This window comes from Clarias gariepinus, chromosome 21 (assembly GCF_024256425.1).
Source record: "Clarias gariepinus isolate MV-2021 ecotype Netherlands chromosome 21, CGAR_prim_01v2, whole genome shotgun sequence".
In the NCBI taxonomy this organism is placed as follows: domain Eukaryota; kingdom Metazoa; phylum Chordata; class Actinopteri; order Siluriformes; family Clariidae; genus Clarias; species Clarias gariepinus.
In genome coordinates this window covers 22,238,115-22,261,232 of record NC_071120.1, presented here as the reverse complement: position 1 = coordinate 22,261,232, position 23,118 = coordinate 22,238,115, and the positions used below count along the sequence as shown (strand labels likewise).

Genomic DNA, 23,118 nt, shown 5'->3' with positions numbered 1-23,118 from the left:
CGTTGGTACTCTCGTTCCCATAGAGTTTTCACGCAGCATCGAGTGTAGCCTTTGAAAGGGAACGTCTCGGGTTACTTTGCAGTAACTGCCTACGTGACCAGACGTCCATTCGGACAAATCAATTCAATTCAATTTTATTTGTATAGCACTTTTAACAATTGGCATTGTCCCAAAGCAGCTTTGCACAATCAAAAGAATTATTTAAGTTTGTATCGAATTTGAATGTGTATAAATCAAAATGGTCAGATAGTCCCTGGTGAGCAAGCCGAGGGCGACATTGGCAAGGAAAAACTCCCTGAGATGGTAGTAGGAAGAAACCTTGAGAGGAACCAAACTTAACAGGGAACCCATCCTCATTTGGGTGAAACAGAAAGCAGGAATTGATCTACATTCATACTGTGTGTTAGTTGGCAGGCAGTTCAGCATAACAATTGATGTTAATTGATGTTAATATGGAGTCCAGTTAGTTATTGAAAACTCAGGTAGACTTGTATAAAGTTCCAGTCCTGAACTACTGAACTGTCAATTCCTCAGAGAAACAGCTGCCAACACCAGTTGAGGCTAGAACCGTCTTCTAAGTAGAGAGAACCATTCCCAGACACGAGAGGCATCCCAAAGAGACACAGGTGGCATCCACGTGACGAGATCTCCAACCAGAAGCGGGGCACCAGGATGGGTCAGACAGGTTCGGAGGGCAGAGGGAGTCTGGATAACTGGCGGCTCAGAAACAACATGTGTAGCTCGACAGAGAGAGGGAAGAAGAGAGAAGGGGAGAGGGGGAAGAAAAAGAGCAGGAGAGAGAGCAGAAGAGAAGAGATAACAGTAAGATCTGGTCACAGTCATATAATGTATAATGTAAATGTATATTTACTATAAAGTGCAAGCAGAGACTCCGGAAGGGCTAACTATGTAAGCATAACTAAAAGGGAGAGCCAGAAGGAAACACAGACATGAGGGCTCCCTAAGATGTAAAGCAACCAATCACCTCACCGTTAACAAACCTGAGTGATCAATGAGAGTCGGGAGGACAGCATCTAAACATACCAGTTCACCATAATACTCTACGTCCATGAGTCCCCCAGATCTGCTCCTATTCTATTTATAAAAATGCTTGATTAAAAAATTTTTTTTTTAGCCTGGACTTAAACACCGAGACTGTGGAAATCAATCTGAGGAATGTTTCCGGTTCAGGAATGTTTCCGGTTCAGGAATGTTTCCGGTTCAGGAATGTTTCCGGTTCACTCCTATTTATAACCTGCAGGTTCGTCTCATCAGATGACGTCACCCGACCGAGGTTATATAAGCACTTACTTACTTCACAGCCGGCAACACGAAAAGATGTTCCCATAGCGTTTGCACGCAGCATCTCGTTCCCGTCTTTTTTAGGGAACAGGGTTACAGCAAGTAACCCGAGACGTTACCTTCATTCATAAAGAAATGCTTAGACATTTATACAAACACATATACATTGGAAAAAGTTACATAATACCCTACATGAAATAGGTTTATGTTTATTATTACAAGGGAAAAGGAAAGGTGTTTAACTGACACTCAGCCTGTATGTATTCATTTTCAAGGACCAAGTTCATTATAGAGCTAACTGAAAACATGAACAGTGTCTTGTGGTTAGTTGTGCAGGTAAATACATTGCTTAAAGTATTACAATGCCAAAAGTCACTGTGACAAAATAAGCTATTAAAGGATGGCTGTAGAACCACTTAAAATATTCTTTTAAATGTACAAACATTGTTTTACCAATCTTTTGCAGTAATAATAAGCAAAATAACAAGTAATTATTCTTATAAACTGCAACAAATCATTGGCCATCAGCAAGAAACAATAAACTCTCTCAAACATCTACATTATGAAGGAACTAAGTATTTTCTGTTCCATTCTTTTCCTGTTGTAGAACCCGAACAGAAAGGACATACAGGAACGGTAACAGGTACGGCAGAGTTGCAGTAATGTTGTCTTCTGATTCAGCAATTTCTAAGACCGTCATACTTTAGTAACACAGTAGTGACAATCAAATAAAATAAGCTCTCAGATTAAAGTACCCACTCTTTTACATCATTACGATAATGTGGACTGCAATGAAGCCATCCATTCCTGTCCTTACTTGTCCAACGCTTTACAAGAACATAGCAAAACAATACTCAACTTAGGATATAAATACCACTCCAAAGGATCTTCTTTCCTTTTCTGCCAAGCTTGCTCCATTTCTGAGAATGCACAACTTGTTTTTGTATGTATTGTTGAACATTCATCAACATCACACACATTGTGCCGCAGTAGAAAACTAAGCACATCAAATAGGAGACAAATGTGCACAGGACCAAGCCAAAGAGCTAATCATGCAGGAGAGCCCGAATCCAACCTGGCAGAGAAATTAGAGTGAGAAGATCTGATATGGCCAGGCTTAGCATTAGTTTCTGGGTGAAACTGACTCCAGGAAGGTAGACCACACACTAGACTACAGCAATATTACCTGGAACTCCAAGTATAAAGCAAACTGCCAGTACACCACTCCTAATAAGGTATTCAACTGAGACAGGAGTAGTGTGTGAACTGTTTGATGAGTTGAGCTACTGCATGATTAGACACATCTGCAGTGCAAAGGGCGAAAGTTTTAAATAAGTAAGCAACCAGAAGTGGTTTGTTTCTGTGGTTACCTCTGTGGAATTTAAAGAATTTAAACTCATCTTCCATCAGTGTTGAGGTCACTGGACTTTTGCTGATAGTTTTTTCTAACAAAACTTGCAAGCATGTAGCTTTAGAAACAAACAAATAAAACAAAACAAAAAATATATTTATATTAGCATTACAGTTAACATTACTTTTGTACAAAAAATAAATGCACATTTAAAATATATGTTGCAAATATACAGTGAATGCACTAAGAAGTAGGAACTAGGTTAAATGATGTAAAAACAATAAAATCGTGGGTTAAGGTTTATGACCAAAAGGCGAGGAAAAAGGATATGGTTTGGTGCAAAAAGCAGACACAACTCAGCATGTTTCACATCTAAATTACAAAAATCCCCCATACACATAATCAAATTGTACTTACTTAGCAATCTTAAATTAAAGAAAAAAAAGGATTATTATACAGTCCACATCCACACTAATGTATACCAATTGTACCATACACAAATGTAATTTACCCATGTGTTCATTAATTAGTTGATACAACACTACATGGCCAAACATATGATGGGCACTTGGATGGAGTTGCTTCACTTTTTGCTCCCATAATGAGTTCTCTTTTACTGTTATAGCTACACTAAGTGTTCTCTTTACTTATAGCAAAAAATAGGAGATAAATAGGGGGGGAACTTACACAGCACCAATCCAAAACCTAACCATGTAGAAGGGCCTACATTTAAACAAGAAGAGTAAGCAGATCCGATATGGCCAGACTTAGCATTAGTCTTGGGATAAAAAATGTCTCTATTCAGCCATTCAGTAAGACATACTATTGGTGCTGTTTTAGCAGAGACTACACAATAATTTACATAATGAAAGTTCAAATGCCAGTGAGTTACAGTTCCATCACAAAACTTAATTTAGATACTGTATGCAATATTAGAGGTGATATTGTAAATAAAAACCATTCGGACATCACCACTTGTAGTCTTATATGAAAATTAGCAAGTAAGGGGGGAAATTGACAACAACTGCAAATTAAGATGGCAGAGCAATGTCCTCACAGGGTTTACAAAAGTATGCGAAGTAACCTAATGAGAAGGTGAAGTGTAACATAATGGGGTGAAGTACCTAGCAATGAAGTAGGGTCTCATCCTTAGCGACACAGGATGGGGAGGAAATAAATACATCAGCTGGAAAATGCACTTGATAATACTGTTTTTGCAAGGACAGCTGACCTTCCTGTTTCCGAATGTTTGACTAATGTGTCCAGATTTTTTGACTGGAACTGTATGTACTGTGTATATAAATTAGAACATTAATTAAGCTATACATTTCTCAATATACGAAAACTGGCAATTCATGTAGCGTAATTTCATGTGTCATAGTTTAGTTAAAGGGGTCATACAGGCCTACATGCACTTTTTTAAGCTGTTTGGACTGAACTGTGTGTTAGGAGAGTGCGTACACAACCACTCTACGATGATAAAGAGCCACCCAGTAGTTTACTTTTCATTTATTACAATAACATGCCCCTTCTGAAATCAGGCCAATCGCAAATGCCTGTCACTGTGACGCCACACCACAAGAGGCCGCTCCTACACTAGTTGATTGACACTGGTGTTTTAGCAAAGACCCGCCCCGAGTGAGAAGAAGCTGTCGGCCATTGTTTTTCGCCGCTGGAGCAAAATGGCGCCTAAGCGAGTGTGTTGTACAGTTGTTGGGTGTAATAGCGAACGTCTCGGGTTACTTTGTTGTAACCCTGTTTCCTGAAAAGGCGGGAACGAGATGCTGCGTGAAAACGCTATGGGAATATCTTTTCGTGTTGCCGGTTGTGAAGCATGTGTGTACCAAACACGCCAAATTTTGGCTTATATAACCTCGGTCAGGTGACGTCATCTGATTAGATGCACCTGCAGGTTATAAATAGGAGTGAGCCGGCAACATTCCTCAGACTGATTGTCTGAACGGACGTCCGGTCACGTGGGCAGTGCAGCATTGGGACGCAGCATCTCGTTCCCGCCTTTTCAGGGAACAGGGTTACAACAAAGTAACCCGAGACGTTCCCTTTCAAAGGCTACACTCGATGCTGCGTGAAAACGCTATGGGAACGAGAGTACCAACGTCGCCGCACTGCGAGTGTCTGGACCCCGCATTGTGTAGCGTGTGCGCACAAGGCTGAGAGGTCTCAGAACTATGTCTGGGAAGCTGACTCGAGGACTCGTGAGCCCGGAGTAACAGGAACATCCAGATTATAAAATCTAATAAATGTGTGCGGAGAGGACCAGCCCGCCGCGTCACACACTTGTTGCAGGGGAATACCTCTTGCTAGTGCAATGGATGAAGCAATCCCCCTGGTTGAATGAGCCCTGATTCCTAGAGGCGAAGTGAGCCCACGCGCCTCATAGGAGAGAGCAATAGCATCTCTCACCCAATGTGACATGGTCTGCGTAGTAGCGGCCGCCCCCCGGTTGCGGCCTCCATAGCAAATAAAGAGCTGCTCTGATCTACGCCACTGGCAGGTGCGGTGGACGTAAATCCGAAGAGCACGTACTGGACATAATAGGTGAAGTTTCTCCTGCTCCGAAGCTGTAAAAGGCGGAGGACAGAAGGCTTCAAGAACAACAGGGTGCATGTTTGAAAATGGAACTTTCGGAAGATAGTTCGGGTGAGGATGCAGAATGGCCTTGACTAGCCCAGGGGCAAAGTCCAGGCAGGATGGGGAGACTGACAAGGCGCGCAGATCCCCAATCCTCTTGAGAGAGGTAATGGCCATAAGAAAAACCATCTTAAGAGTCAGAAGCCTGTCCGGCGCTGACTCTAGTGGTTCGAAAGGAGTGTCAATTAGACCTTCGAGCACGATAGATAAATCCCATGAAGGGGTCGTGGCTCTAGTGGGTGGCCTCAACCGTTTAGCTCCACGAATAAAACGGGCAACTAAAGGGTGTTTTCCCACAGTAATCCCCTCGATTGGAGCGTGGCAGGCTGAGATAGCGGCCACGTACGTCCTAAGGGTACTAGGGCACAGGCCCGAGGACAGCTTATCTTGCAGGAACTTCAGCACTGAAACGATTTGGCAGTGGACTGGGTCTACCTGCTTCGTCATGCACCAACTTTCAAAAACATTCCATTTGAGGGCATAAGCTTTTCTAGTGGAGGGAGCTCTAGCGGCTAGAATAGTGTCAATAACGCTGGCTGGGAGACCAGCTTGACTTAGTTGGTCCCGTTCAGGGGCCAAACGTGAAGGTTCCAAAGCTCGGGTCGGGGATGAAATATTGTCCCCTGCGCCTAAGACAGAAGATCCCTCCTCACTGGAATCATCCAAGGTGAGCCATCGAGGAGAGATATTAGATCCGAGAACCATACTCTGGCCGGCCAACGGGGCGCTATCAGTAAGAGGCGCAAACCGTGTTGACGGACCCTCGCCAGGACTCCCGGGAGCAGAGATATTGATGGAAACGCATAAAGGCGTAAATTGGGCCACGTATGGGCCATCGCGTCCAGACCCAGGGGAGCTGGATGAGTCAGAGAGTAGTAGAGAGGACATTGTGCTGTCTCTTGGGAGGCAAAGAGGTCCACCTCTGCTGTAAAGAATCTTTCCCAGATTTGGCTGACTATGTCGGAGTGGAGTTTCCATTCCCCGTTTGTCACAGCTTGTCTGGACAGCAAATCTGCTCCCACATTCATGTGCCCTGGAATGTAAATCGCCCTGAGGGACAGGAACTTGTCCTGTGCCCAGAGCAGAACCTGATGCGCTAGCTCGTTCAAGCGGCGCGAGTGCAGTCCGCCCTGGCGATTTATGTAGGAGACTACCGATGTATTGTCCACCCGCACTAGGACATGGTAGCCTCTCAGCTGCTGGAGGAAGTGCTGTAGGGCCAAAAATAAAGCCATCATTTCGAGGCAATTGATGTGCCATGCGAGAAGATGACCTCTCCAGCGCCCTTGAGCTGGACGGCCATCCAAGACCGCACCCCAGCCGGTAAGGGAAGCGTCTGTCGTTAGCATTTTGCGACGACAAGACGAACCTAGAGTGGGACCCAAGGTGAGAAACTGGGGTCTGAGCCACATAGAAAGGGTACGAAGTCCTTCGAGCGTAACCCTTATTAGCCTTCGGGGATTGGCCCTTGTATGAAATCCCCTGGCTCTTAGCCACAACTGAAAAGCTCTCATGTGCAGAAGGCCCAAAGGTATCACCGTGGATGCAGCTGCAATGAGGCCTAAACATTTTTGAAAGTGATAAATAGTCACTTCCTGGTCTAGTCTGATTTCCTTGAGGGCGCTGAGGATGGATTCGACACGAGCGGGAGACAATTGTGCCCGCATAGTGATCGAATCCCATCTGACACCCAAGTATGTTGTCCTCTGAGCCGGAACGAGAACGCTTTTGGTAGCGTTGAGTCTCAATCCCAGCGAATGAAGATGAGCTAGGACGACATCGCGATGTCGGAGCGCTAGCTGCTGAGACTGGGCCAGGATTAGCCAGTCGTCTATGTAATTGAGAATACGGATGCCCTGGAGTCGCAAGGGAGCCAGGACAGCATCCATACATTTTGTATATGTGCGGGGTGACAGAGCTAGACCGAATGGAAGGACCTGATACTGGTAAGCTTCTCCCCCGAAAGCGAACCTCAGGAACTTCCTGTGTTGTGGCAAAACTTTTATGTGGAAGTATGCGTCCTTTAAATCTATTGTCACGAACCAATCTTCTGGTTGGATTTGCGAGACAATCATATTGATGGTTAACATCTTGAATCTGTACTTTTTGAGATAGAGGTTCAACCCGCGAAGATCCAAAATCAGACGCAACCCCCCGCCTTTCTTGGGAACCAGAAAGTAGCGGCTGTAGAAGCCTAACTCCCTGTCTGGAGGAGGAACCTGTTCTATGGCTCCCTTCTCCAGCAACACCTGGAGTTCGGAGTTTAGCAGATGCGCTCTCTCCGGTATCACGGAAGTGTAGACCACGCCGTTGAAACGCGGAGGACGATGAGCAAACTGAATCCTGTAACCTTTCTCTACAGTCTTTAGCACCCAGGGAGATATGCCTGGCAGTAGCTTCCACGCTGCCAGTTTCTCCGAAAGGGGTACAAGTTTTAGTGCGCGGGGGGGTGTTAGTGGTTCGGCATCCTGGAATATAGCAGGATAAAACCGAGGCACTAACATATCTCTGGAGGTCGGTGAGGTCCGAAACACCAGAGGCGGCGGAAACTGAACACCGACCCCCTGGGGGTGTCCGGGGGGGCATGCTCTTATAGGAAAGAGAGTTGAGTGCCGTTCCCCGGGGGGGATCACCCCCACAGTCCTGGGCATGTAGGCTTCAGGACTTAGTCTTTGAAAAGAAGACAGTGCGGCGATCTGATCTTTTGGAGGCAGCCTTTTGGGGGCGATGAGCCGTACCCCAGTCCTTACGGGGGGTGCCCGGCTGCTGACGCTCTCTTTTTGTGCCTCTCGCCTGGTGAGATTTAGATCTGGCCGAGGCTGGGTGGCCGAGGGCCTCGACTCTTGAGCACGGCGTGGGAGAAATTTCCCAAAAGCCTGTTCATATAATTTAGCTTCTCGGAACCTAGTGGCGACGGAATTCACAGCGTCACCAAAAAGGCCGGAAGGTGAGACAGGGGCATCAAGGAGGAATGTTCTATCCTTGTCCTTGATGCCTGTCAGATTTAACCACAGGTGCCTTTCAGCGGTCACCAAGGAGGCCATGGAACGGCCGATTGCACGGGCTGTCTGTTTAGTCGCACGCAGGGATAAATCAGTAGCCCGGCGTAATTCATTGAATGCGTCTTGATTCAGTGTGCCGCTCGTGCTCAAATCTTTCAGCAGATCAGCCTGATACGCCTGCAAAACCGCCATGGTGTGCAAGGAAGCGCCGGCCTGACCTGCTGCTTGGAACGCTTTCCCTACCAGGGTAGAAGAAGTTCTACACGGCTTGGAGGGAAGTGTTGGTTTCTTTAATGAGGATGATGTTCCAGGAGAGAGATAGCCCGCAAGCGTCTCTTCTATCTGGGGCATCACCACATAACCTTGTGCTTTTGCATCAACGATGTTCGAATAAAACGAAGTCGATTGTACAAAAATACGGGAAGAAAAAGGATTTCTCCAAGAACGAGACAACTCGTTGTGGAGGTCATCAAAAAATGGGAGAGAGCGGTGTTTTGGCTCCATCTCCTGGCCACCCGACAGAAATCTGTCGTCTAATTTGGATTGTTTTGGGTGAGCCTGCTCCTGTGGCCAGTCAATATGCAGTCGTTCGACTGCACGCGTTATGACTTCGAGCAATTCCTCATATTCTCTTTCATCTTTTGAGGAGCGTTCTGAGGAAGCAACTTCCATTTCCACAGAAGCAGGAGAACGCGTCTCTTCAACACACCCGCGAGAAGCACCGGAGTGCGCTCGTGAAGTGGAAGGAGAGACATCGGGATCGGGGGAGAGGGCGAGAGAAAGGAGGGACTCCGTCTCTCGCGCCTCGGCCAGATCTGCTTGTGATCCCCATGAGTGCAGCGCGGCTCGTGGTTCCCTAAAGAACGCGAGACGCGCGCGAAGCAGCTTCATGGGGAGAAGATCACTGCTCACACTCTCCATTAAGCCCTTCGAGAGCGTGCTTTTCACCCAAACATTCGAAGCAGAATGTGTGCATATCGCCCTCCGAAAGGAAATTTTCACAAGGAGGGGGACATCTAGTTCTAAACTCCGCCATAATGACTGGTGAGTTTTATAGATTTAATTCTGCTTATTTTTGTTATGCTTGCTGACACACACACGCGCACAATGCGGTGAAGAAAAAGATCTGAGGAATGTTGCCGGCTCACTCCTATTTATAACCTGCAGGTGCATCTAATCAGATGACGTCACCCGACCGAGGTTATATAAGCCAAAATTTGGCGTGTTTGGTACACACATGCTTCACAACCGGCAACACGAAAAGATATTCCCATAGCGTTTTCACGCAGCATCGAGTGTAGCCTTTGAAAGGGAACACAGCAGTCATCATTTACTACCGTTTTATAAAGATAACGTCCCCGCAGATCTACCTAAATGCGTTCATGTTTGCATTAATCATTTTTTACCAGACTGCTTTATAAACACGGGTCAATATAAAGCAGGTTTTACTAGGAAGCTGCTTCTAAAAAATGGATCTGTACTAACTTCGTGTTCCCGCTTCATCTTGACCAGGCTCAAAGTCCAAAGCATTGCCCACACTGGACTACACTCCCGTGGCTATACCCCACGTGTGTTGTGAAGACACGCCCCACAGAACTGGGGGGGCGGGCTCAGCAGAGATCATAAGCATTTAAAGGAACATGCACTGAAATAGTTGCTGAGAACAGAGCTAGTTTTTACCAGTTAAAAGTATTGTTTTTTTTACACAACCATTGAGAATTTTTAATTAAATATATTACAAACTTTTCATTAGGACCCTAAAGATCATATTAACATTTAATGAAAAATGTTTCTGGATGATCCCTTTAACTAAATTATTGTTTCTTTATAAAGAACTGTTGTCTTGGTCGTGTATTTTAAAGTCTTAACAATTGCCCAGACCTTAAGTTACCTTGCTCATAATTGCTGAATACTAGATTTTGTGTTGTTATCATTGTTGGCCATGTAATAAGCAGAACTGGTGTCAAGAATTAACCTGAGTGGACCAGAAGACGTAGCTTTAGCAGTTAGCCCTTTTTAGCGTGGATGGTAAACCCCAAATGCGGAAAAACACGAATAGGCAGGATAACCACGCGATTTGTTTTAAGGACTCTCTCGAATGAGGAGCAAGGGGTAAACATATTTACATTTAGGCATTTGGCAGACGCTCTTATCCAGACCGACTTACATTTTTATCTCATTACACATCTGAGCAGTTGAGGGTTAAGGGCCTTGTTCAAGGGCCCAACAGTGGCAACTTGGTGGTTGTGGGGTTTGACCCTGGGATCTTCCGAAACGTAGTCCAATGCCTTAACCACTGAGCTAACCCTGGCCCCTCAATTTAAACACAATTTAACCCGTGTCCTATAAACAAACACACACTCAATCTGGGCGAAAATTTGAGAGGCGTCATGGACAAACTCAATGACTGAGCGATGTGCTGCGCCGTCTTGTCTCCTTTTATGCTTCCTGGTTCGCGACCGCATTACTTCCGGGTCCTAGTACCCCCCTGTCCAGGACCGGCTCTAGGCGGTCCTGGGGTGAAGGATACCCAGTGACGGTAGTCCCGAATAAGCTCGGGGTCGAGGATGAAGCGTGCTGGCAGTAGCCTTCCCAGTCGACCAGGTACTGAGTGCTTCTGCCCCGAGGGCGCGAGTCAAGGATTCACCGCACGGTATAAGCGGGACTGCCGTCAATGATTCAGGGAGGAGGAGCTTAACCATAGGTAAAGTATTGAAGGGTTTTAGTTGTGATGTGTGAAATACTGGGTGGATCTGGAGCGCCGCAGGAAGCTGGAGCCGGTAGGTGACAGGGTTGATCCGTAGGGTGATGCGGTAAGGGCCGATGAACTTGGGTGAAAGTTTTCAGGATTTGGTGTGTAAATGCAGATTTTTTTTTGATAGCCATACCTTGTCACCTACTTTATACAAACGTCCCGGAGGGTGTCGACAGCGATGCTGGGCGACGTAGCTGGTGTTGGCGTGTTGGATGGCAAGGTTGGCTTAATTCCAAAGCTGTCGACACCTACGGACCAACTGTTGGGCCGATAGTACGTGGAAACCATAGCACACCTTAAATGGGTTTAGGTTGGTGGCAGATGAAACGTGGAGATTGTGAGACAGTTTTGCCCATGTGAGGTAGTGGGCCCAGGAGCACTGGCAATCAGCAACAAAACACCTCAGGTAGCGCTCCAGCTGTTGGTTGGTCTGTTCCGTCTGACCATTAGTCTGGGGGTGGTAACCGGAGGACAGACTACTGGTGGAATTGATCAGATGGCAGAGGGCCTTCCAGAACCGGGCAGTGAACTGTCCAAGACGATGTCTTTTGGGAACCCATGCAGGCAGACTACGTGTTCCAGTATCAGCTCAGTGGTGTTTTTAGCTGATGGGAGTCCGGTGAGGGCCACCAGGTGCATGGCCTTGGAGAACCAGTCAACGATGGTTAAGATGGTGTTTTGTCCTTCGGAAACCAGCAGGCCTGTGATGAAATCCAAGGCGATGTGCATCCAGGGCCGTCGAGGAACGGGAAGGGGTTGTAATTCTCCAGGGGCCTCATGTACAAAGACTTGCGTTGAATTCATAATAAAACATTGCGTACGCGCAAAGCTGTAAATGTGCGTACGCAGTAAAAAAAATCTGATGTATGAAACACTGCGTACGTGGAATCCCACGCATATTCTCTTTGTACATCCGAATTAACGTGAAATTAAGCACACGTGCACGAGCGCAAGACCGACCCCTCCCTGCCTCCTCCCCCGTATAAATATGGTAATGACTCCACTTTGGCAAAACCAAACGAAAAAGCAATGGCAAAAACAAGCAAGAAGAGAATCTTTACAGAATGTGAATTGGAGGTGCTCCTATCGGAGGAAGACCGGAGAAAAACTGTTATTTGCAAGTTTGTCCTCCAGGATAAAAAATAAAACTTAGCTGGAATAATATCTTTAAATACATCACTCACCAAGAAGCCACCCATCGCGCACCCTACCACCTTGGAGCCTCATCCCAACCATGCTGTTTGTGAGGATGAATGAATCATGGGTTGTCCCAGGCCACCTTGCCACAATATTTGTTAGGCGCATTTGAGCATCACATATTATTTGCACATTTATTAATTGGAAATGTTTCCGATTCACGTATGCAAATTCGTCTTCAGATGGTGCCTTTATAGTAATCTGCGTGCAGTCGATCGCTCCGATTACATTAGGAAAACCGGCGATCGCTGCAAATTGCGCTTTAATGTTTGGCTGGTCAACTGCATGGTATGGAAACCTTATATACCTACGAGACATGTGGATGGAAAGAACCAGTTACCAGGAAACCAAGCGTTGTCAGAACCTGTAAGGGAACGGGTAATGCGTGGCTCCTCGCTGTCTCTCTTTCCAAATTTGGACCCACCTCAGCTCCGAAGGGATAGCTCTTGGAAATCTGAAACGGCTAATAAGCCAGTCATCATCGTGGGCCAGAAAATCACTGTGATCCCTAAAAACGCGTTCCCTTAGGATTTGGCCATTGACAATGTCCTCTAATAAGGCCAACACTGCCATTGCCATAGACTAAGGGTTGTATACATTTGCAAATGCTTTTATATGTACTAAATCAAAAAATTGGTAGAAAAATATTGTGTCAATTAACCCATTTTATCAATTATGAATTAAAAGCAATGTTTTTCATGTGTTGGTGCGATACTTTGTAGTGTGCAATTTAACATAATTGCCTCTAGGAGTCGCCAATGGAAATAAATCAAACACACACAAGAAATACACGTACGCCAGACATGAAGTTGGCGTGGAAGAACGCACATTCTCACGTTAATTTCACTGTTAGTAAATCCGACCCTAAGCGTGAAAACTGCCGTGAGCAAAGAGTCGTCCAGGTGGCATGCCTGCCGGTCTGGCCTCCGCAGCCTGTGCCTGGCGAACCCTCGTCCCAGTGAAGGGGTGCGATGATCCAGAAGGAGGGAATGACGGGCACGGGGTCCGCCCGGGAAATGTCAGGAAATGTTGTCAGGACAGGGCGTCTGCTTTGGTGTTCTTGGACTCCGGGCAGTATAACAGGTGGAAGTTGTATTGTTCAAAAAATAATGCCCACCGTGCCTGTCGTGGGTTGAGTTGTTTTAAGTTTCTGATAGTTATGAGGTTCTGGTGATCCGTCCAGATGATGAACGGCTCACTGGTGCCCTGGAGCTAGTGACGCCATTCCTTCAAGACCCACTTTATGCCCAACAGATTGCGGTCCCCTACCCCATATCGCTGCTGAGTGGGGTTAAATTCCTTGGAGAAGAAACTACAAGGATGTAGTTTCTGGTCTATACCTCGCTGGGAGAGAACAGCGCCAGCGCCCACATCCGACCCGTCCACCTCCACAATGAACAGTTTGTTGCCGTCTGGCTGGATAAGGATAGGAGCGGTGGTGAAATGATGACAGAGTTCTTAAAATGCAGAAATGGCAGGTGGGGTGAGTTGAAATGGTTGAGATGAGGGCCTGGTCAGAGTGGTTAGTGGTGCTGCAACTGTACTGCAATCGGAGCAACTTCGGTGGTGTGAGAATAGATAAGGATGTCGTTGAGGTAAACAAAGACCCATCGGCCTAACATGTCTCTCAGGACGTCATTGATGAATTGTTGGAAGGCTGAGAGTGTGTTGCTGAGTCCAAATGGGATGACCAGGCTCTCATAATGTCCGGTGGGGGTAATGAATGGCGTCTTCCACTCATCGCCCTCTCTGATACGCACCAAGTTCTAGGCGCTCCGGAGGTGTCGGTTCTTAATAGTTCACCTCCTTTCTTCTTCACGAAGAACCCTGCGGCCGCTGGTGAGGAGGAGAGCCAGATGGTCACATGGCAAAGAGCGCTAGGGACGTATTCCTCTATAGCCTGCGTCTTAGTGGCCGATAGTGAGTAGAGGTGGCCGCAGGGGGGGAGATTTGGAAAGGGCCCGGTGAATCTCCCCTCTTACTCACCAGGGCTGCGTGTTTCCTGGGCGGAGTGGGCAAATCGCCTGGTGGTGTGCCGCCGACCCACAGTAGACACGCAATCCCTCTCGAAATCGGTGTTCACGTTTGGCCATGGTCAAAAAGGGCACGTCCTAATTGCATGGGTTCCCCGGCTCCGGTGTTAACCACGGCAGGAGGTGGAGATCCAACCGCGGCCGCCACAACGGGTGGCTGGCTAGCCACACTAACGACAGCCTCGCGAAGAGCGCGTTCTCCTGCCGGAGCTCCGCCACCTCACAGCACAAAGCCACGACATCTTCGACGCTCTGGCGCAGAGTAGCGATCTCCCAGGTTAGCTTATCGATTAGCACGGTGTGCTGGTTTACCACATTGCAGAGGTGCACGTGATCCGCTGGGTTTACCGCTATGGGCTCAGTAATTCTGCTAAGAACTAATAGGGAGCAAGGGATAAACACAATTTAACCTGCGTCCTATAAACACACACTCAATCTGAGAGCAAACCCAAGAAAGTAAGTACTCACGAATCTGCGAAAATCTCCGAGGCGACATGGGCAAACTCAATGACTGAGGGATGTGCTGTGCCTTCTTGTCTCTTTTTATGCTTCCTGGTTCGCAACCGTATAACTTCTGGGTCCTAGTGCCGGTAGCGGACCGAGTATGCATGACAACTGGTAAGACACACTGAATTGTACTAAACGCTGGACGGATAGACAATAAAGTGTACATCTATAAATTTTTATTCAGTTAATTAAATTAACCCAAATTGTTAAAGATTTGATTCACCTTTGACCCAGAGCTAAAACACTACATATTAATGGGGGAGAACGCGACCACCATTCCTTCTCGTTATGAAACCCTACATTGGGTTTTTTAGATATGTCATATAAAACCAACATTATAATATTTTTGTAATAAGAACAACCAGAAACAACCATAAAAAAAATCACTTGATCACAATATGCATCAATGGTATTTCTTGCCTATGTGACCCTTTTTTCCTAAGTCGTGTTTATATAGTTAATTGAAATTAAATCAATAACTTTCATTATATTGAAAAGTCCTGAAGCCTGTATACAGTATATTCATTAAAACATAGTAATGCTAAAAAATGCTTTGGGTTTTAAATAATAAACTAAAATCAATCACCGTTTACAATTCAGTAATCACTGTTTGTTCTGTCACCCAATACGCCCTGCATACGTTAACAGACAGATAACTCCTCTACCTATCACCACGCTGAAGCAGATATTTCTGGAAGTAGGGTAAAACTAAAAAGAACAAATTAAATCTAAGTACATGAAAGAAAGGAAATATTTCACATACTGTATAACTCCTAGTGTACCGTAAGCATGTATACAATAACACTGCATACAGGTCTGCACTGATGCATATGAAATAAGCACTGTAAATGTAAATAAAGTACCTAAAATCTTTTACATTTCAAACTGTATACTAAATAAATAGCACCATAAGTAATATAGCATTAGTGTATAACCAATAAACACATGGTGACACACCCCTGTATAAAGAATCAAAGTTTGAACTTAAAACAAATACTATCAACTATAGTTTAATTACACTTAACATAAACTCACATACCAACGATACTTCTGAGAGACAAGACCTGTAGCAGATGGCTTAAGATGGAAGAAACCACAATAACAGGTTGCAGACTAAAGCTGGTCCTATATTGATGACATCATTAGCAAGCTACAACTTTTAAAGGAGCCAGCACCCTTTTTTCTAATATCACACATGACAACACACTGTTCATATGATCAAATGAGGACCTGGAGTGAGCTACCTGTTCACCTGATAGAGATAAAACTACTCTATGTGATGGTGCTAAATGCTGACAAAAATGCCATGGGGAAACCGAACTTGAGCAGCTCTAAACAATTTGCTGTATAGTTTTTTTTTCATTGTGGCATCCTGACCAGGCATAAGTCTCTTCATAAAGGGAGCAGTCTAATAAAGTATACCAAGGCTGTTGCATCAGCAGAAGAAGCAGTGGTGGCGGCTCAGTGTGTTAAGGCTCTGAGTTACTGATCAGAAGGTACTGATCAGTGGTTTGAGCCCCAACTCTGCCAGTGGTGTGTCCTCAAGGAAGGCCTTTAACTCTGTCTGCTATGGGGCACTATACAATGATGGACCCTGTTCTCTGACACTAGCCTACTAATAAAAAATATATTTTACATTTTTTAATGTTTAAGCCATTTTTAAGCACCTTCCCAAGCCCAAAGAAAACTATTTCCCAGGTAATTTCATTGGACTTTGGTAATTCACTAATGCTGTTAGACTCTTTGGTCAGTGATGTTGTCATTGTGGGATAGTTATTTAGATAAATTGCACTTGGAAAGAGAATTTTTATGTGTCAGGTTCTACTAATTTTACTTCTTTACTCAGAGCAGCTTGTGGTCACCTGTGTGGTGTGTGTGTATGTGTGTTGAGTGTGGATGTAGGTGGGTGTGTTGGAGGGTGGTGGGTCAGTGGTGGTAAAATGCAGCACCTTGATCAGTTAGAAATTATTTTGCAAATCTGTTCTATTTGTTGTAGCATGTTCTTTGTAAAGATGAACTTAAAGCTAAACTCCATAGCAATGTATGTGTTAGTAAAGAAATCATTGGTGAATTTGCAGAAGTGAGAGAGGACTGTCTCAGACATGTTTTTCAGTTAGTCGGAACTGATAGACAGGATGATCAAAAGGGGAGGGGGTGTGAACTCTAAGAAAAGATAAAGAAGTAAAATATAGAAGCGACATATATACATATAGCATGGACTTTATTTGGTGTGTGTCTTTTCTACTTCAGTGTTGGCACCCTTCTCTATATTCTGCAAGCAAACATGCACCCAAACCTTTGCGAGCAGATGCACCATTTAGAGTTTCTGAAACATTCACTTTTATTAATAGCTCAAAGTATGAGTATTCAATGATGAAATCCCTGTTCAGTCAACAATATAAATATCACAAACAAACTATTAAACAGAAAACTAAATTTAATTAACTTTTACAGGCTTTTGCAGGGTGAAAAAATGTATGAATCTTTAATACAGACAATTTTTTTTTTTTAGCTTTGCATGTTAGACATGTTAGACCATTATGCTTTAGCATTGCCCAAATTTTATTGGCTAATTGAACACACACACACACACACACACACACACGGAGCTTAATTTTGAAATAATTAGATTAATCTGCAAAAATATGCTAAATTAGATGGCACCAAAAATTATAGTATAGAGAAGCAGGGAAAAGCAAACTTATAGGTGTATCTTTATAAAACAGCTGTCATTGACTTTCAGAGAAAATTGCAAAGATCCCTTTTGCGTTAATTTTAAAAACCTCTACATACTGTAAAGTAGGAACTAAGCATTTTCTGTTCCAGTTGCTTGTTGTCGTAGAGCCCGAGCAGAGAAGGCATACAGGAAGGGGTTAAAACAACTATTAATAAAAATCAGAGCTGAAGTAATATTGTCACCAGAGTCTGCTGATTTTAACAGATTATTTTTCCCTAGCAATGCTGCAATAATGATTACAATGTTGGAGATGTGAAACGGGATCCAAAAAATAAAGAAACATGCAATAATTCTGATCACCAGCTTTGTCAATGAGTTACTTCTGAAGAAAGCTGAGTTATTAACTCCTCGGTAAAGATGAAAGTAGAAGTAAGTCACTGTGCAGGACAGAAGTACAAAAGCTGTAATCTCCCAAACTAAAGTAGCCACTCTTTCCACATCATTTTTATAGCATCGCTTGCACTGAAGCCGTCCTTGGCTGTCTTGGGTTACAGTGCGCTGTACGGGAGCATAGCAAGATAATACTGCACTTAATATCCACATCCCACTCAGAAGAATCTTCTTTTCATTACTGCCAAGTTTGTTCCATTTCTCAGTATTCAAAACTTGCAAGTATCGCTGGACACTCATCAACATAACACACAGTATGCTGCAGTAGATACTTAAGTACACCAAATAGGAGAAAAGCTTACACAGGACCAAACCAACAGCCCAGCCATGAAAAAGAGCCCAAATCCAAAACGGCAGAAAAAGCAAAGTGAGCAGATCTGATATGGCCAGGCTTAGCATGAGTCTCGGGGTAAAACTGCCTCCCTTTATCCATCCAGCAAGACGTACTATTACTGCTATGTTAGCAGGGACTCCTAGTATAAAGCAAACTGACAGCACAGTACTGGCAATCAGATCTTCAGTTGAGACTGGAGCACTGAGCGAGCTGTGTGATGAGTTGTGTGGCTGCATGGTTAAATGCTGTGATGTAGCTGGGTCTATGCTCTAGCTTATAAAGTAAGCAGAAGTGTTGGTGTTTGTGGTTTCCAACAAAAATCTGAAAATAGATTTTTGATAACAGCTAGTCACAAAATGTCCAGCAAGATATTTAGCATTTCTACATTCATCTATTTTAATATTATAACAATTTAAACTTGAATGAATCAGAATAAATTGCAAAATCTACATAGTAGTAGATTAACAAGCAAAAAGTACAGGTAGATCATAATTAAGCAAGAAATAACCTGTACTACACATATATTTAAATATTGTAGATCATTTACAACTTAGAAAAAACAATACTGTACACTACTGTAATATTATCAGGGATTATAAGTATGAAGCAAACTGTCAGCACACTACTGGCAATCAGGTTTGCGATTGAGACAGGAGCAGTTGCAGCATCATTAGATGTTGTACTGTGGCTAGGAGGAAACTTTACCCAATAGAGTAAGCAGCAGTCTACCTGTGTGTGGTTTCCAATGTCAATAAAAATAGTATTTATGATGACAAAAGGTACACTTCCTGATCTTCAAAAAAAAAAAAAAAACAGTAATAGTCTAGCAAAGTTTTTTGCCCTTTTTGAATGCATACGTTTTGACATTATAAACCATTTAATATTTATATAATTAAAAATCTATGCTGGGGGCATGAGGGGCATTCGATGCTTAATGGGCATGACTCAAGACGGCATAACTGGGACACATGAAACTTGGGGTTGATCTGCTGCATAGTTGAGCAAAGCATGAACTTAACCGCACAAGGATTGACAATCTTGGTTATGGTGAAAAGACTAACGTAAAAAGGGAAGAGTTTGTGAGAGGAAGTCTGTAGAGGGAGATCTCAGATGAAACGGATGACTCTCTGCCCTGGTGCGCCAGCATTGTTATTGGTCGGGCATGTCTGTAGACATTGCATGCAGGTGCCAGCAGTGTGAGCGTTGCCAGTGTGCTAAAAGTGTTCCCTCTGCCCCTGGTAGTTTCATGGGGCATCTGTTGGCTGCCCGGCCAAATGAAATTTTGGCTTTAGATTTCACAGTCCTAGAACCTTCAAGATCTGGCATTGAGAACGTGTTAGTTATGACTGACATTTTTACGAAATACACTTTAGCGGTACCCACTAAAGACCAATGGGTCTTTCACACTCCCCTTCTCCTCTCACCTTCACACACACACACACACACACACACACACACATACACACCCTTCTCCTCCTCTCGCCTTTATAAACTAGTGGTGGAAAGTTTAAATAATTTAGGTGACTCGGTTCTTTGAATCTCATTCATCAAAATGAACAAATCTTTTTTTGTCATTTAATTAATTTCGTTCTTTTAATCAGAAATAAAATTAAATGTTTCATTTTTAATAACCAGACCCCCAACACGTCTACATACACAAATTTTGGCATACACAAAATTTAGTTTCAGTAATGATAATATTACAGTGCAGCTAATGACATATGATTACAGCATGAGCAGCTCACCTCTCATATCTTCTAGTCTGAGTCGTTCAGTCTTTTAAATCTGCACAGCATAAAACTTAAATAAGAGAGGAGGAAGTTTTACTGTGTAAGACTAGGGATGGAGAGGGGAGAGTCTCATTCCTCCTCCACGCTTACTTTAGCTTCATACACATAAACAAACACACACACACACATACATACAAACACATTCACACACAGCGCCTGCGTGCAAAACGGAAACACTTAGCTGTCTGGATTTATTTTTCTTTTTTTTATATATATAAAGTGCAGGTTGATTTGTTTTATATTTACTTTATATTTTGTATTAATTATTCTTATGTATTTATTTTTGGGGCTGTGGAACCATTTTTTTTATTTAAGTTTCCATTATTTCTTATGGAAAAATTTGCTTTGATTTATGAGTGTTTTAAAATACGAGCACTAACAAAATTTTGTTTTGTTTGTTTGTTTGTTTTAAAAGATTTAGAAGTTCATTTTCATTGCAGGCAGACATGTAAATGGGGATTAACGTAAATTAATAATATCACTGATTACATCAAAGTTAATCAGCTTATTTTTTAGCTTTAACCTTTTAACTTCTTCTAAAAGATCTTTTCCTGATTGGGCTGATGATGCTATCTTCTTTATAATTTCAAAGCTACACAGAAAAGAGAACTGTAACATTCTGTGGTTTCCATGCCTAAAAATGCATGCCTTATAAGAAATACTGTACATTTTTAAAAATCATAAGGGAAAAAAAGTCGAAGGTAAAAAAGACAAAGAAAACTGAATAAAGTCTTCCAACCAAAATAAACACAAGATTTACAGTACAGTATAAGAAGACAAAAAATGTTACTGAAATTGTTTAGTAATTTGTAAATCCTACTTAAGCAAAGGAAAAAAAAGATTTTTCATAACTGTTGAAAAACAGCTTTTTATTACACAATATTATTATTACAGTATTGTCATGTCACAAAATAACCGGTTTCTTAGTTGCATTTCCTTTGTTCAATACAGCACAGTTTCATAGTGGATGAATCTGTGAATGCATGGTGTCCCTGTCATATTAATGGTATTATCCAATAATTTAACATTGAGCATTTTAAATAAAATAAAATAAAATAATGCTATCTGTTCATCAGTTTTACTCATGGTCACAGCCTTGGACATGATGCCTTTAAAGTGGATTTTCCTTCCTTCATTTCAAAGCTGACCGAAAAAGAAGAGAGTGATGTCCTGTGGTGTTAATGCCATTTTCATGTTACAATTGTGCATCAAATTGCATCTGCCTATCCCAGAAGACTAAGGCTGAGTACATCCTGGATAGGGTGCCAACCTATCACAGCGAACCTAAGTACAGATGCACCACCACCCACACATTCTCACTCACACACTAAACCAATTAGTCTTAATCAGAATTATTTGGGCAGTGAGAAGAATCTGGAGTACCTGAGGGAAACCTACCAAACACAGGAAGAACATTCATACTCTATGCACACAGGCCCAAGTCAGAAATTGAACCTTTGACTCTGGAGGTGTGGGGGCCACAGTGTTAACCACTTAGTTGCACCCATGCTTTTAAAAAATGTTCCAAACAGATGTACCATTTAGAAATATATAGTAAACTTCAGCTGTGGTCTAAGAATGATCGCAACCTTTTTACAATTTTAATTCAAACTATTACATTCAGTAACATAAATTGAACAAACAAATAAAAGGAAATGTACTCTTGATCAATGTTAAATTAAACATTTTTAACTTTTTAACTAGTGCAGGCTTATTTATCTTACTTACTAATCTTTGATGCCAGTTCCCCCATAAAAAGATCATACAGCCTCATTATAAACTGATTACATTTATCAGCAAAAATACAGACAACAAAACTGTGCCAAAAACTATAATATCCTATAATATTATAAGGAAAAGCAGAATTATTATATTTTTATAAATGCAACAGCTGCCATTGGCCTTCAGAGAAATTAGCTCTCTTTAATTACTCTTAAAAACCTTTTCATAAAAGAGGAACTAAGCATTTTCTGTCCTAGCTGTATGTTGTCTTAAAGCTCGAGCAGAGAAGGCATACAGGAATGGGTTCACACAACTGTTAATAAAAGTAAGCGCTGAAGTAATACTGTCACCAGATTCAGCAGATTTTAACAACCTTTCTTTCCTCAGCAACACAGCAGTGATGATCACAATGTTGGAGATTTGTAATGGGATCCAAAAAATAAAGAAACATGCAACAATTCTGGTCACCAGCTTTGTAAATAAGCGACTGCTGAAGAAAGCTGAGTTATTAACTCCCCTGTACAGATGAAAGTAGAAGTGAATCAGTGTAGAGAACAAAATCATAAACAGTATAATCTCCCAAATTAAAGTAGCCACTCTTTCCACATTATTACTATAGCATCGCTTGCACTGAAGGCGTCCTTGTCTGTCTTGGCTTACGGTGCGCTGTACAAGAGCATAGGATGATAATATTCCACTTAGGATCCACATACCACTCAGAAGGATCTTCTTTCCTTTCATGCCAAGCTTGTTCCATTTCTCAGGTTGCAACACTTGTATGTATCGCTGGACACTCATCAACATCACACAAAGTATGCTGCAGTAGAGACTTAAGTACTCCAAATAGGAAAGAAACTTACACATGACCAGACCAAAGACCCAGTCATGCAGCAGAGACCAAATCCAAACTGGCAGAGGCAGCAGAGTGAGCAGATCTGATATAGCCAGGCTTAGCATCAGTCTTGGGGTAAAACTGCCTCCCTTCAGCCATCCAGTAAGACGTATAATTACTGCTATGTTAGCAGGGACTCCCAGTATGAAGCAAACTCCCAGTAAACTACTGGCAATGAAATTTTCAGATGAGACTGGAGTAGTGTGTGAACTGTTTGATGAGTTGAATTGCTGCATGGTCAAATGCTCTTATGTAGTTGAATAAAGGCTCATAACTAAGCAAGAGGAAGTCTTTCTGTTTAGTTTCGAATGTACATTATAAAAAAACATGCATGATTCATTGGAACCAAAAAAATGACTTAATTACTTGGTCAGAGCATTTCCAGAACAGCACGTTCTGTGGGTGTTCCTAGTATCCGGTGGTTAGTACCCACCAAACCCACTAGTAAACTGCC

At 43.1% G+C, this 23,118-nt stretch overlaps 2 protein-coding genes and 1 pseudogene across 2 annotated transcripts; all 3 read right to left on the bottom strand.

Annotated features, from left to right (window-relative positions):
• Positions 1-1,277: 1,277 nt before the first annotated feature.
• Positions 1,278-3,330, bottom strand: LOC128508953 (atypical chemokine receptor 2-like; annotated as a pseudogene).
• Positions 3,331-17,605: 14,275 nt separating this feature from the next.
• On the bottom strand, positions 17,606-18,511 carry LOC128509624 (leukotriene B4 receptor 1-like). Its single transcript, XM_053481432.1, has one exon. It carries the CDS (start codon positions 18,494-18,496, stop codon positions 17,606-17,608), a length of 891 nt encoding a protein of 296 aa, XP_053337407.1. The 5' UTR covers positions 18,497-18,511.
• Positions 18,512-20,982: 2,471 nt separating this feature from the next.
• On the bottom strand, positions 20,983-22,903 carry LOC128509558 (C5a anaphylatoxin chemotactic receptor 1-like). Its single transcript, XM_053481333.1, has one exon. It carries the CDS (start codon positions 22,898-22,900, stop codon positions 22,010-22,012), a length of 891 nt encoding a protein of 296 aa, XP_053337308.1. The 5' UTR covers positions 22,901-22,903; the 3' UTR covers positions 20,983-22,009.
• Between the last annotated feature and the right edge of the window lie 215 nt (positions 22,904-23,118).

Excerpts from the sequence above, each read along its gene's own strand:
- LOC128509624 (XM_053481432.1), bottom strand. The coding sequence starts at position 18,496 with ATGCAGCCACACAACTCATCACACAGCTCGCTCAGTGCTCCAGTCTCA.
- LOC128509558 (XM_053481333.1), bottom strand. The coding sequence starts at position 22,900 with ATGCAGCAATTCAACTCATCAAACAGTTCACACACTACTCCAGTCTCA.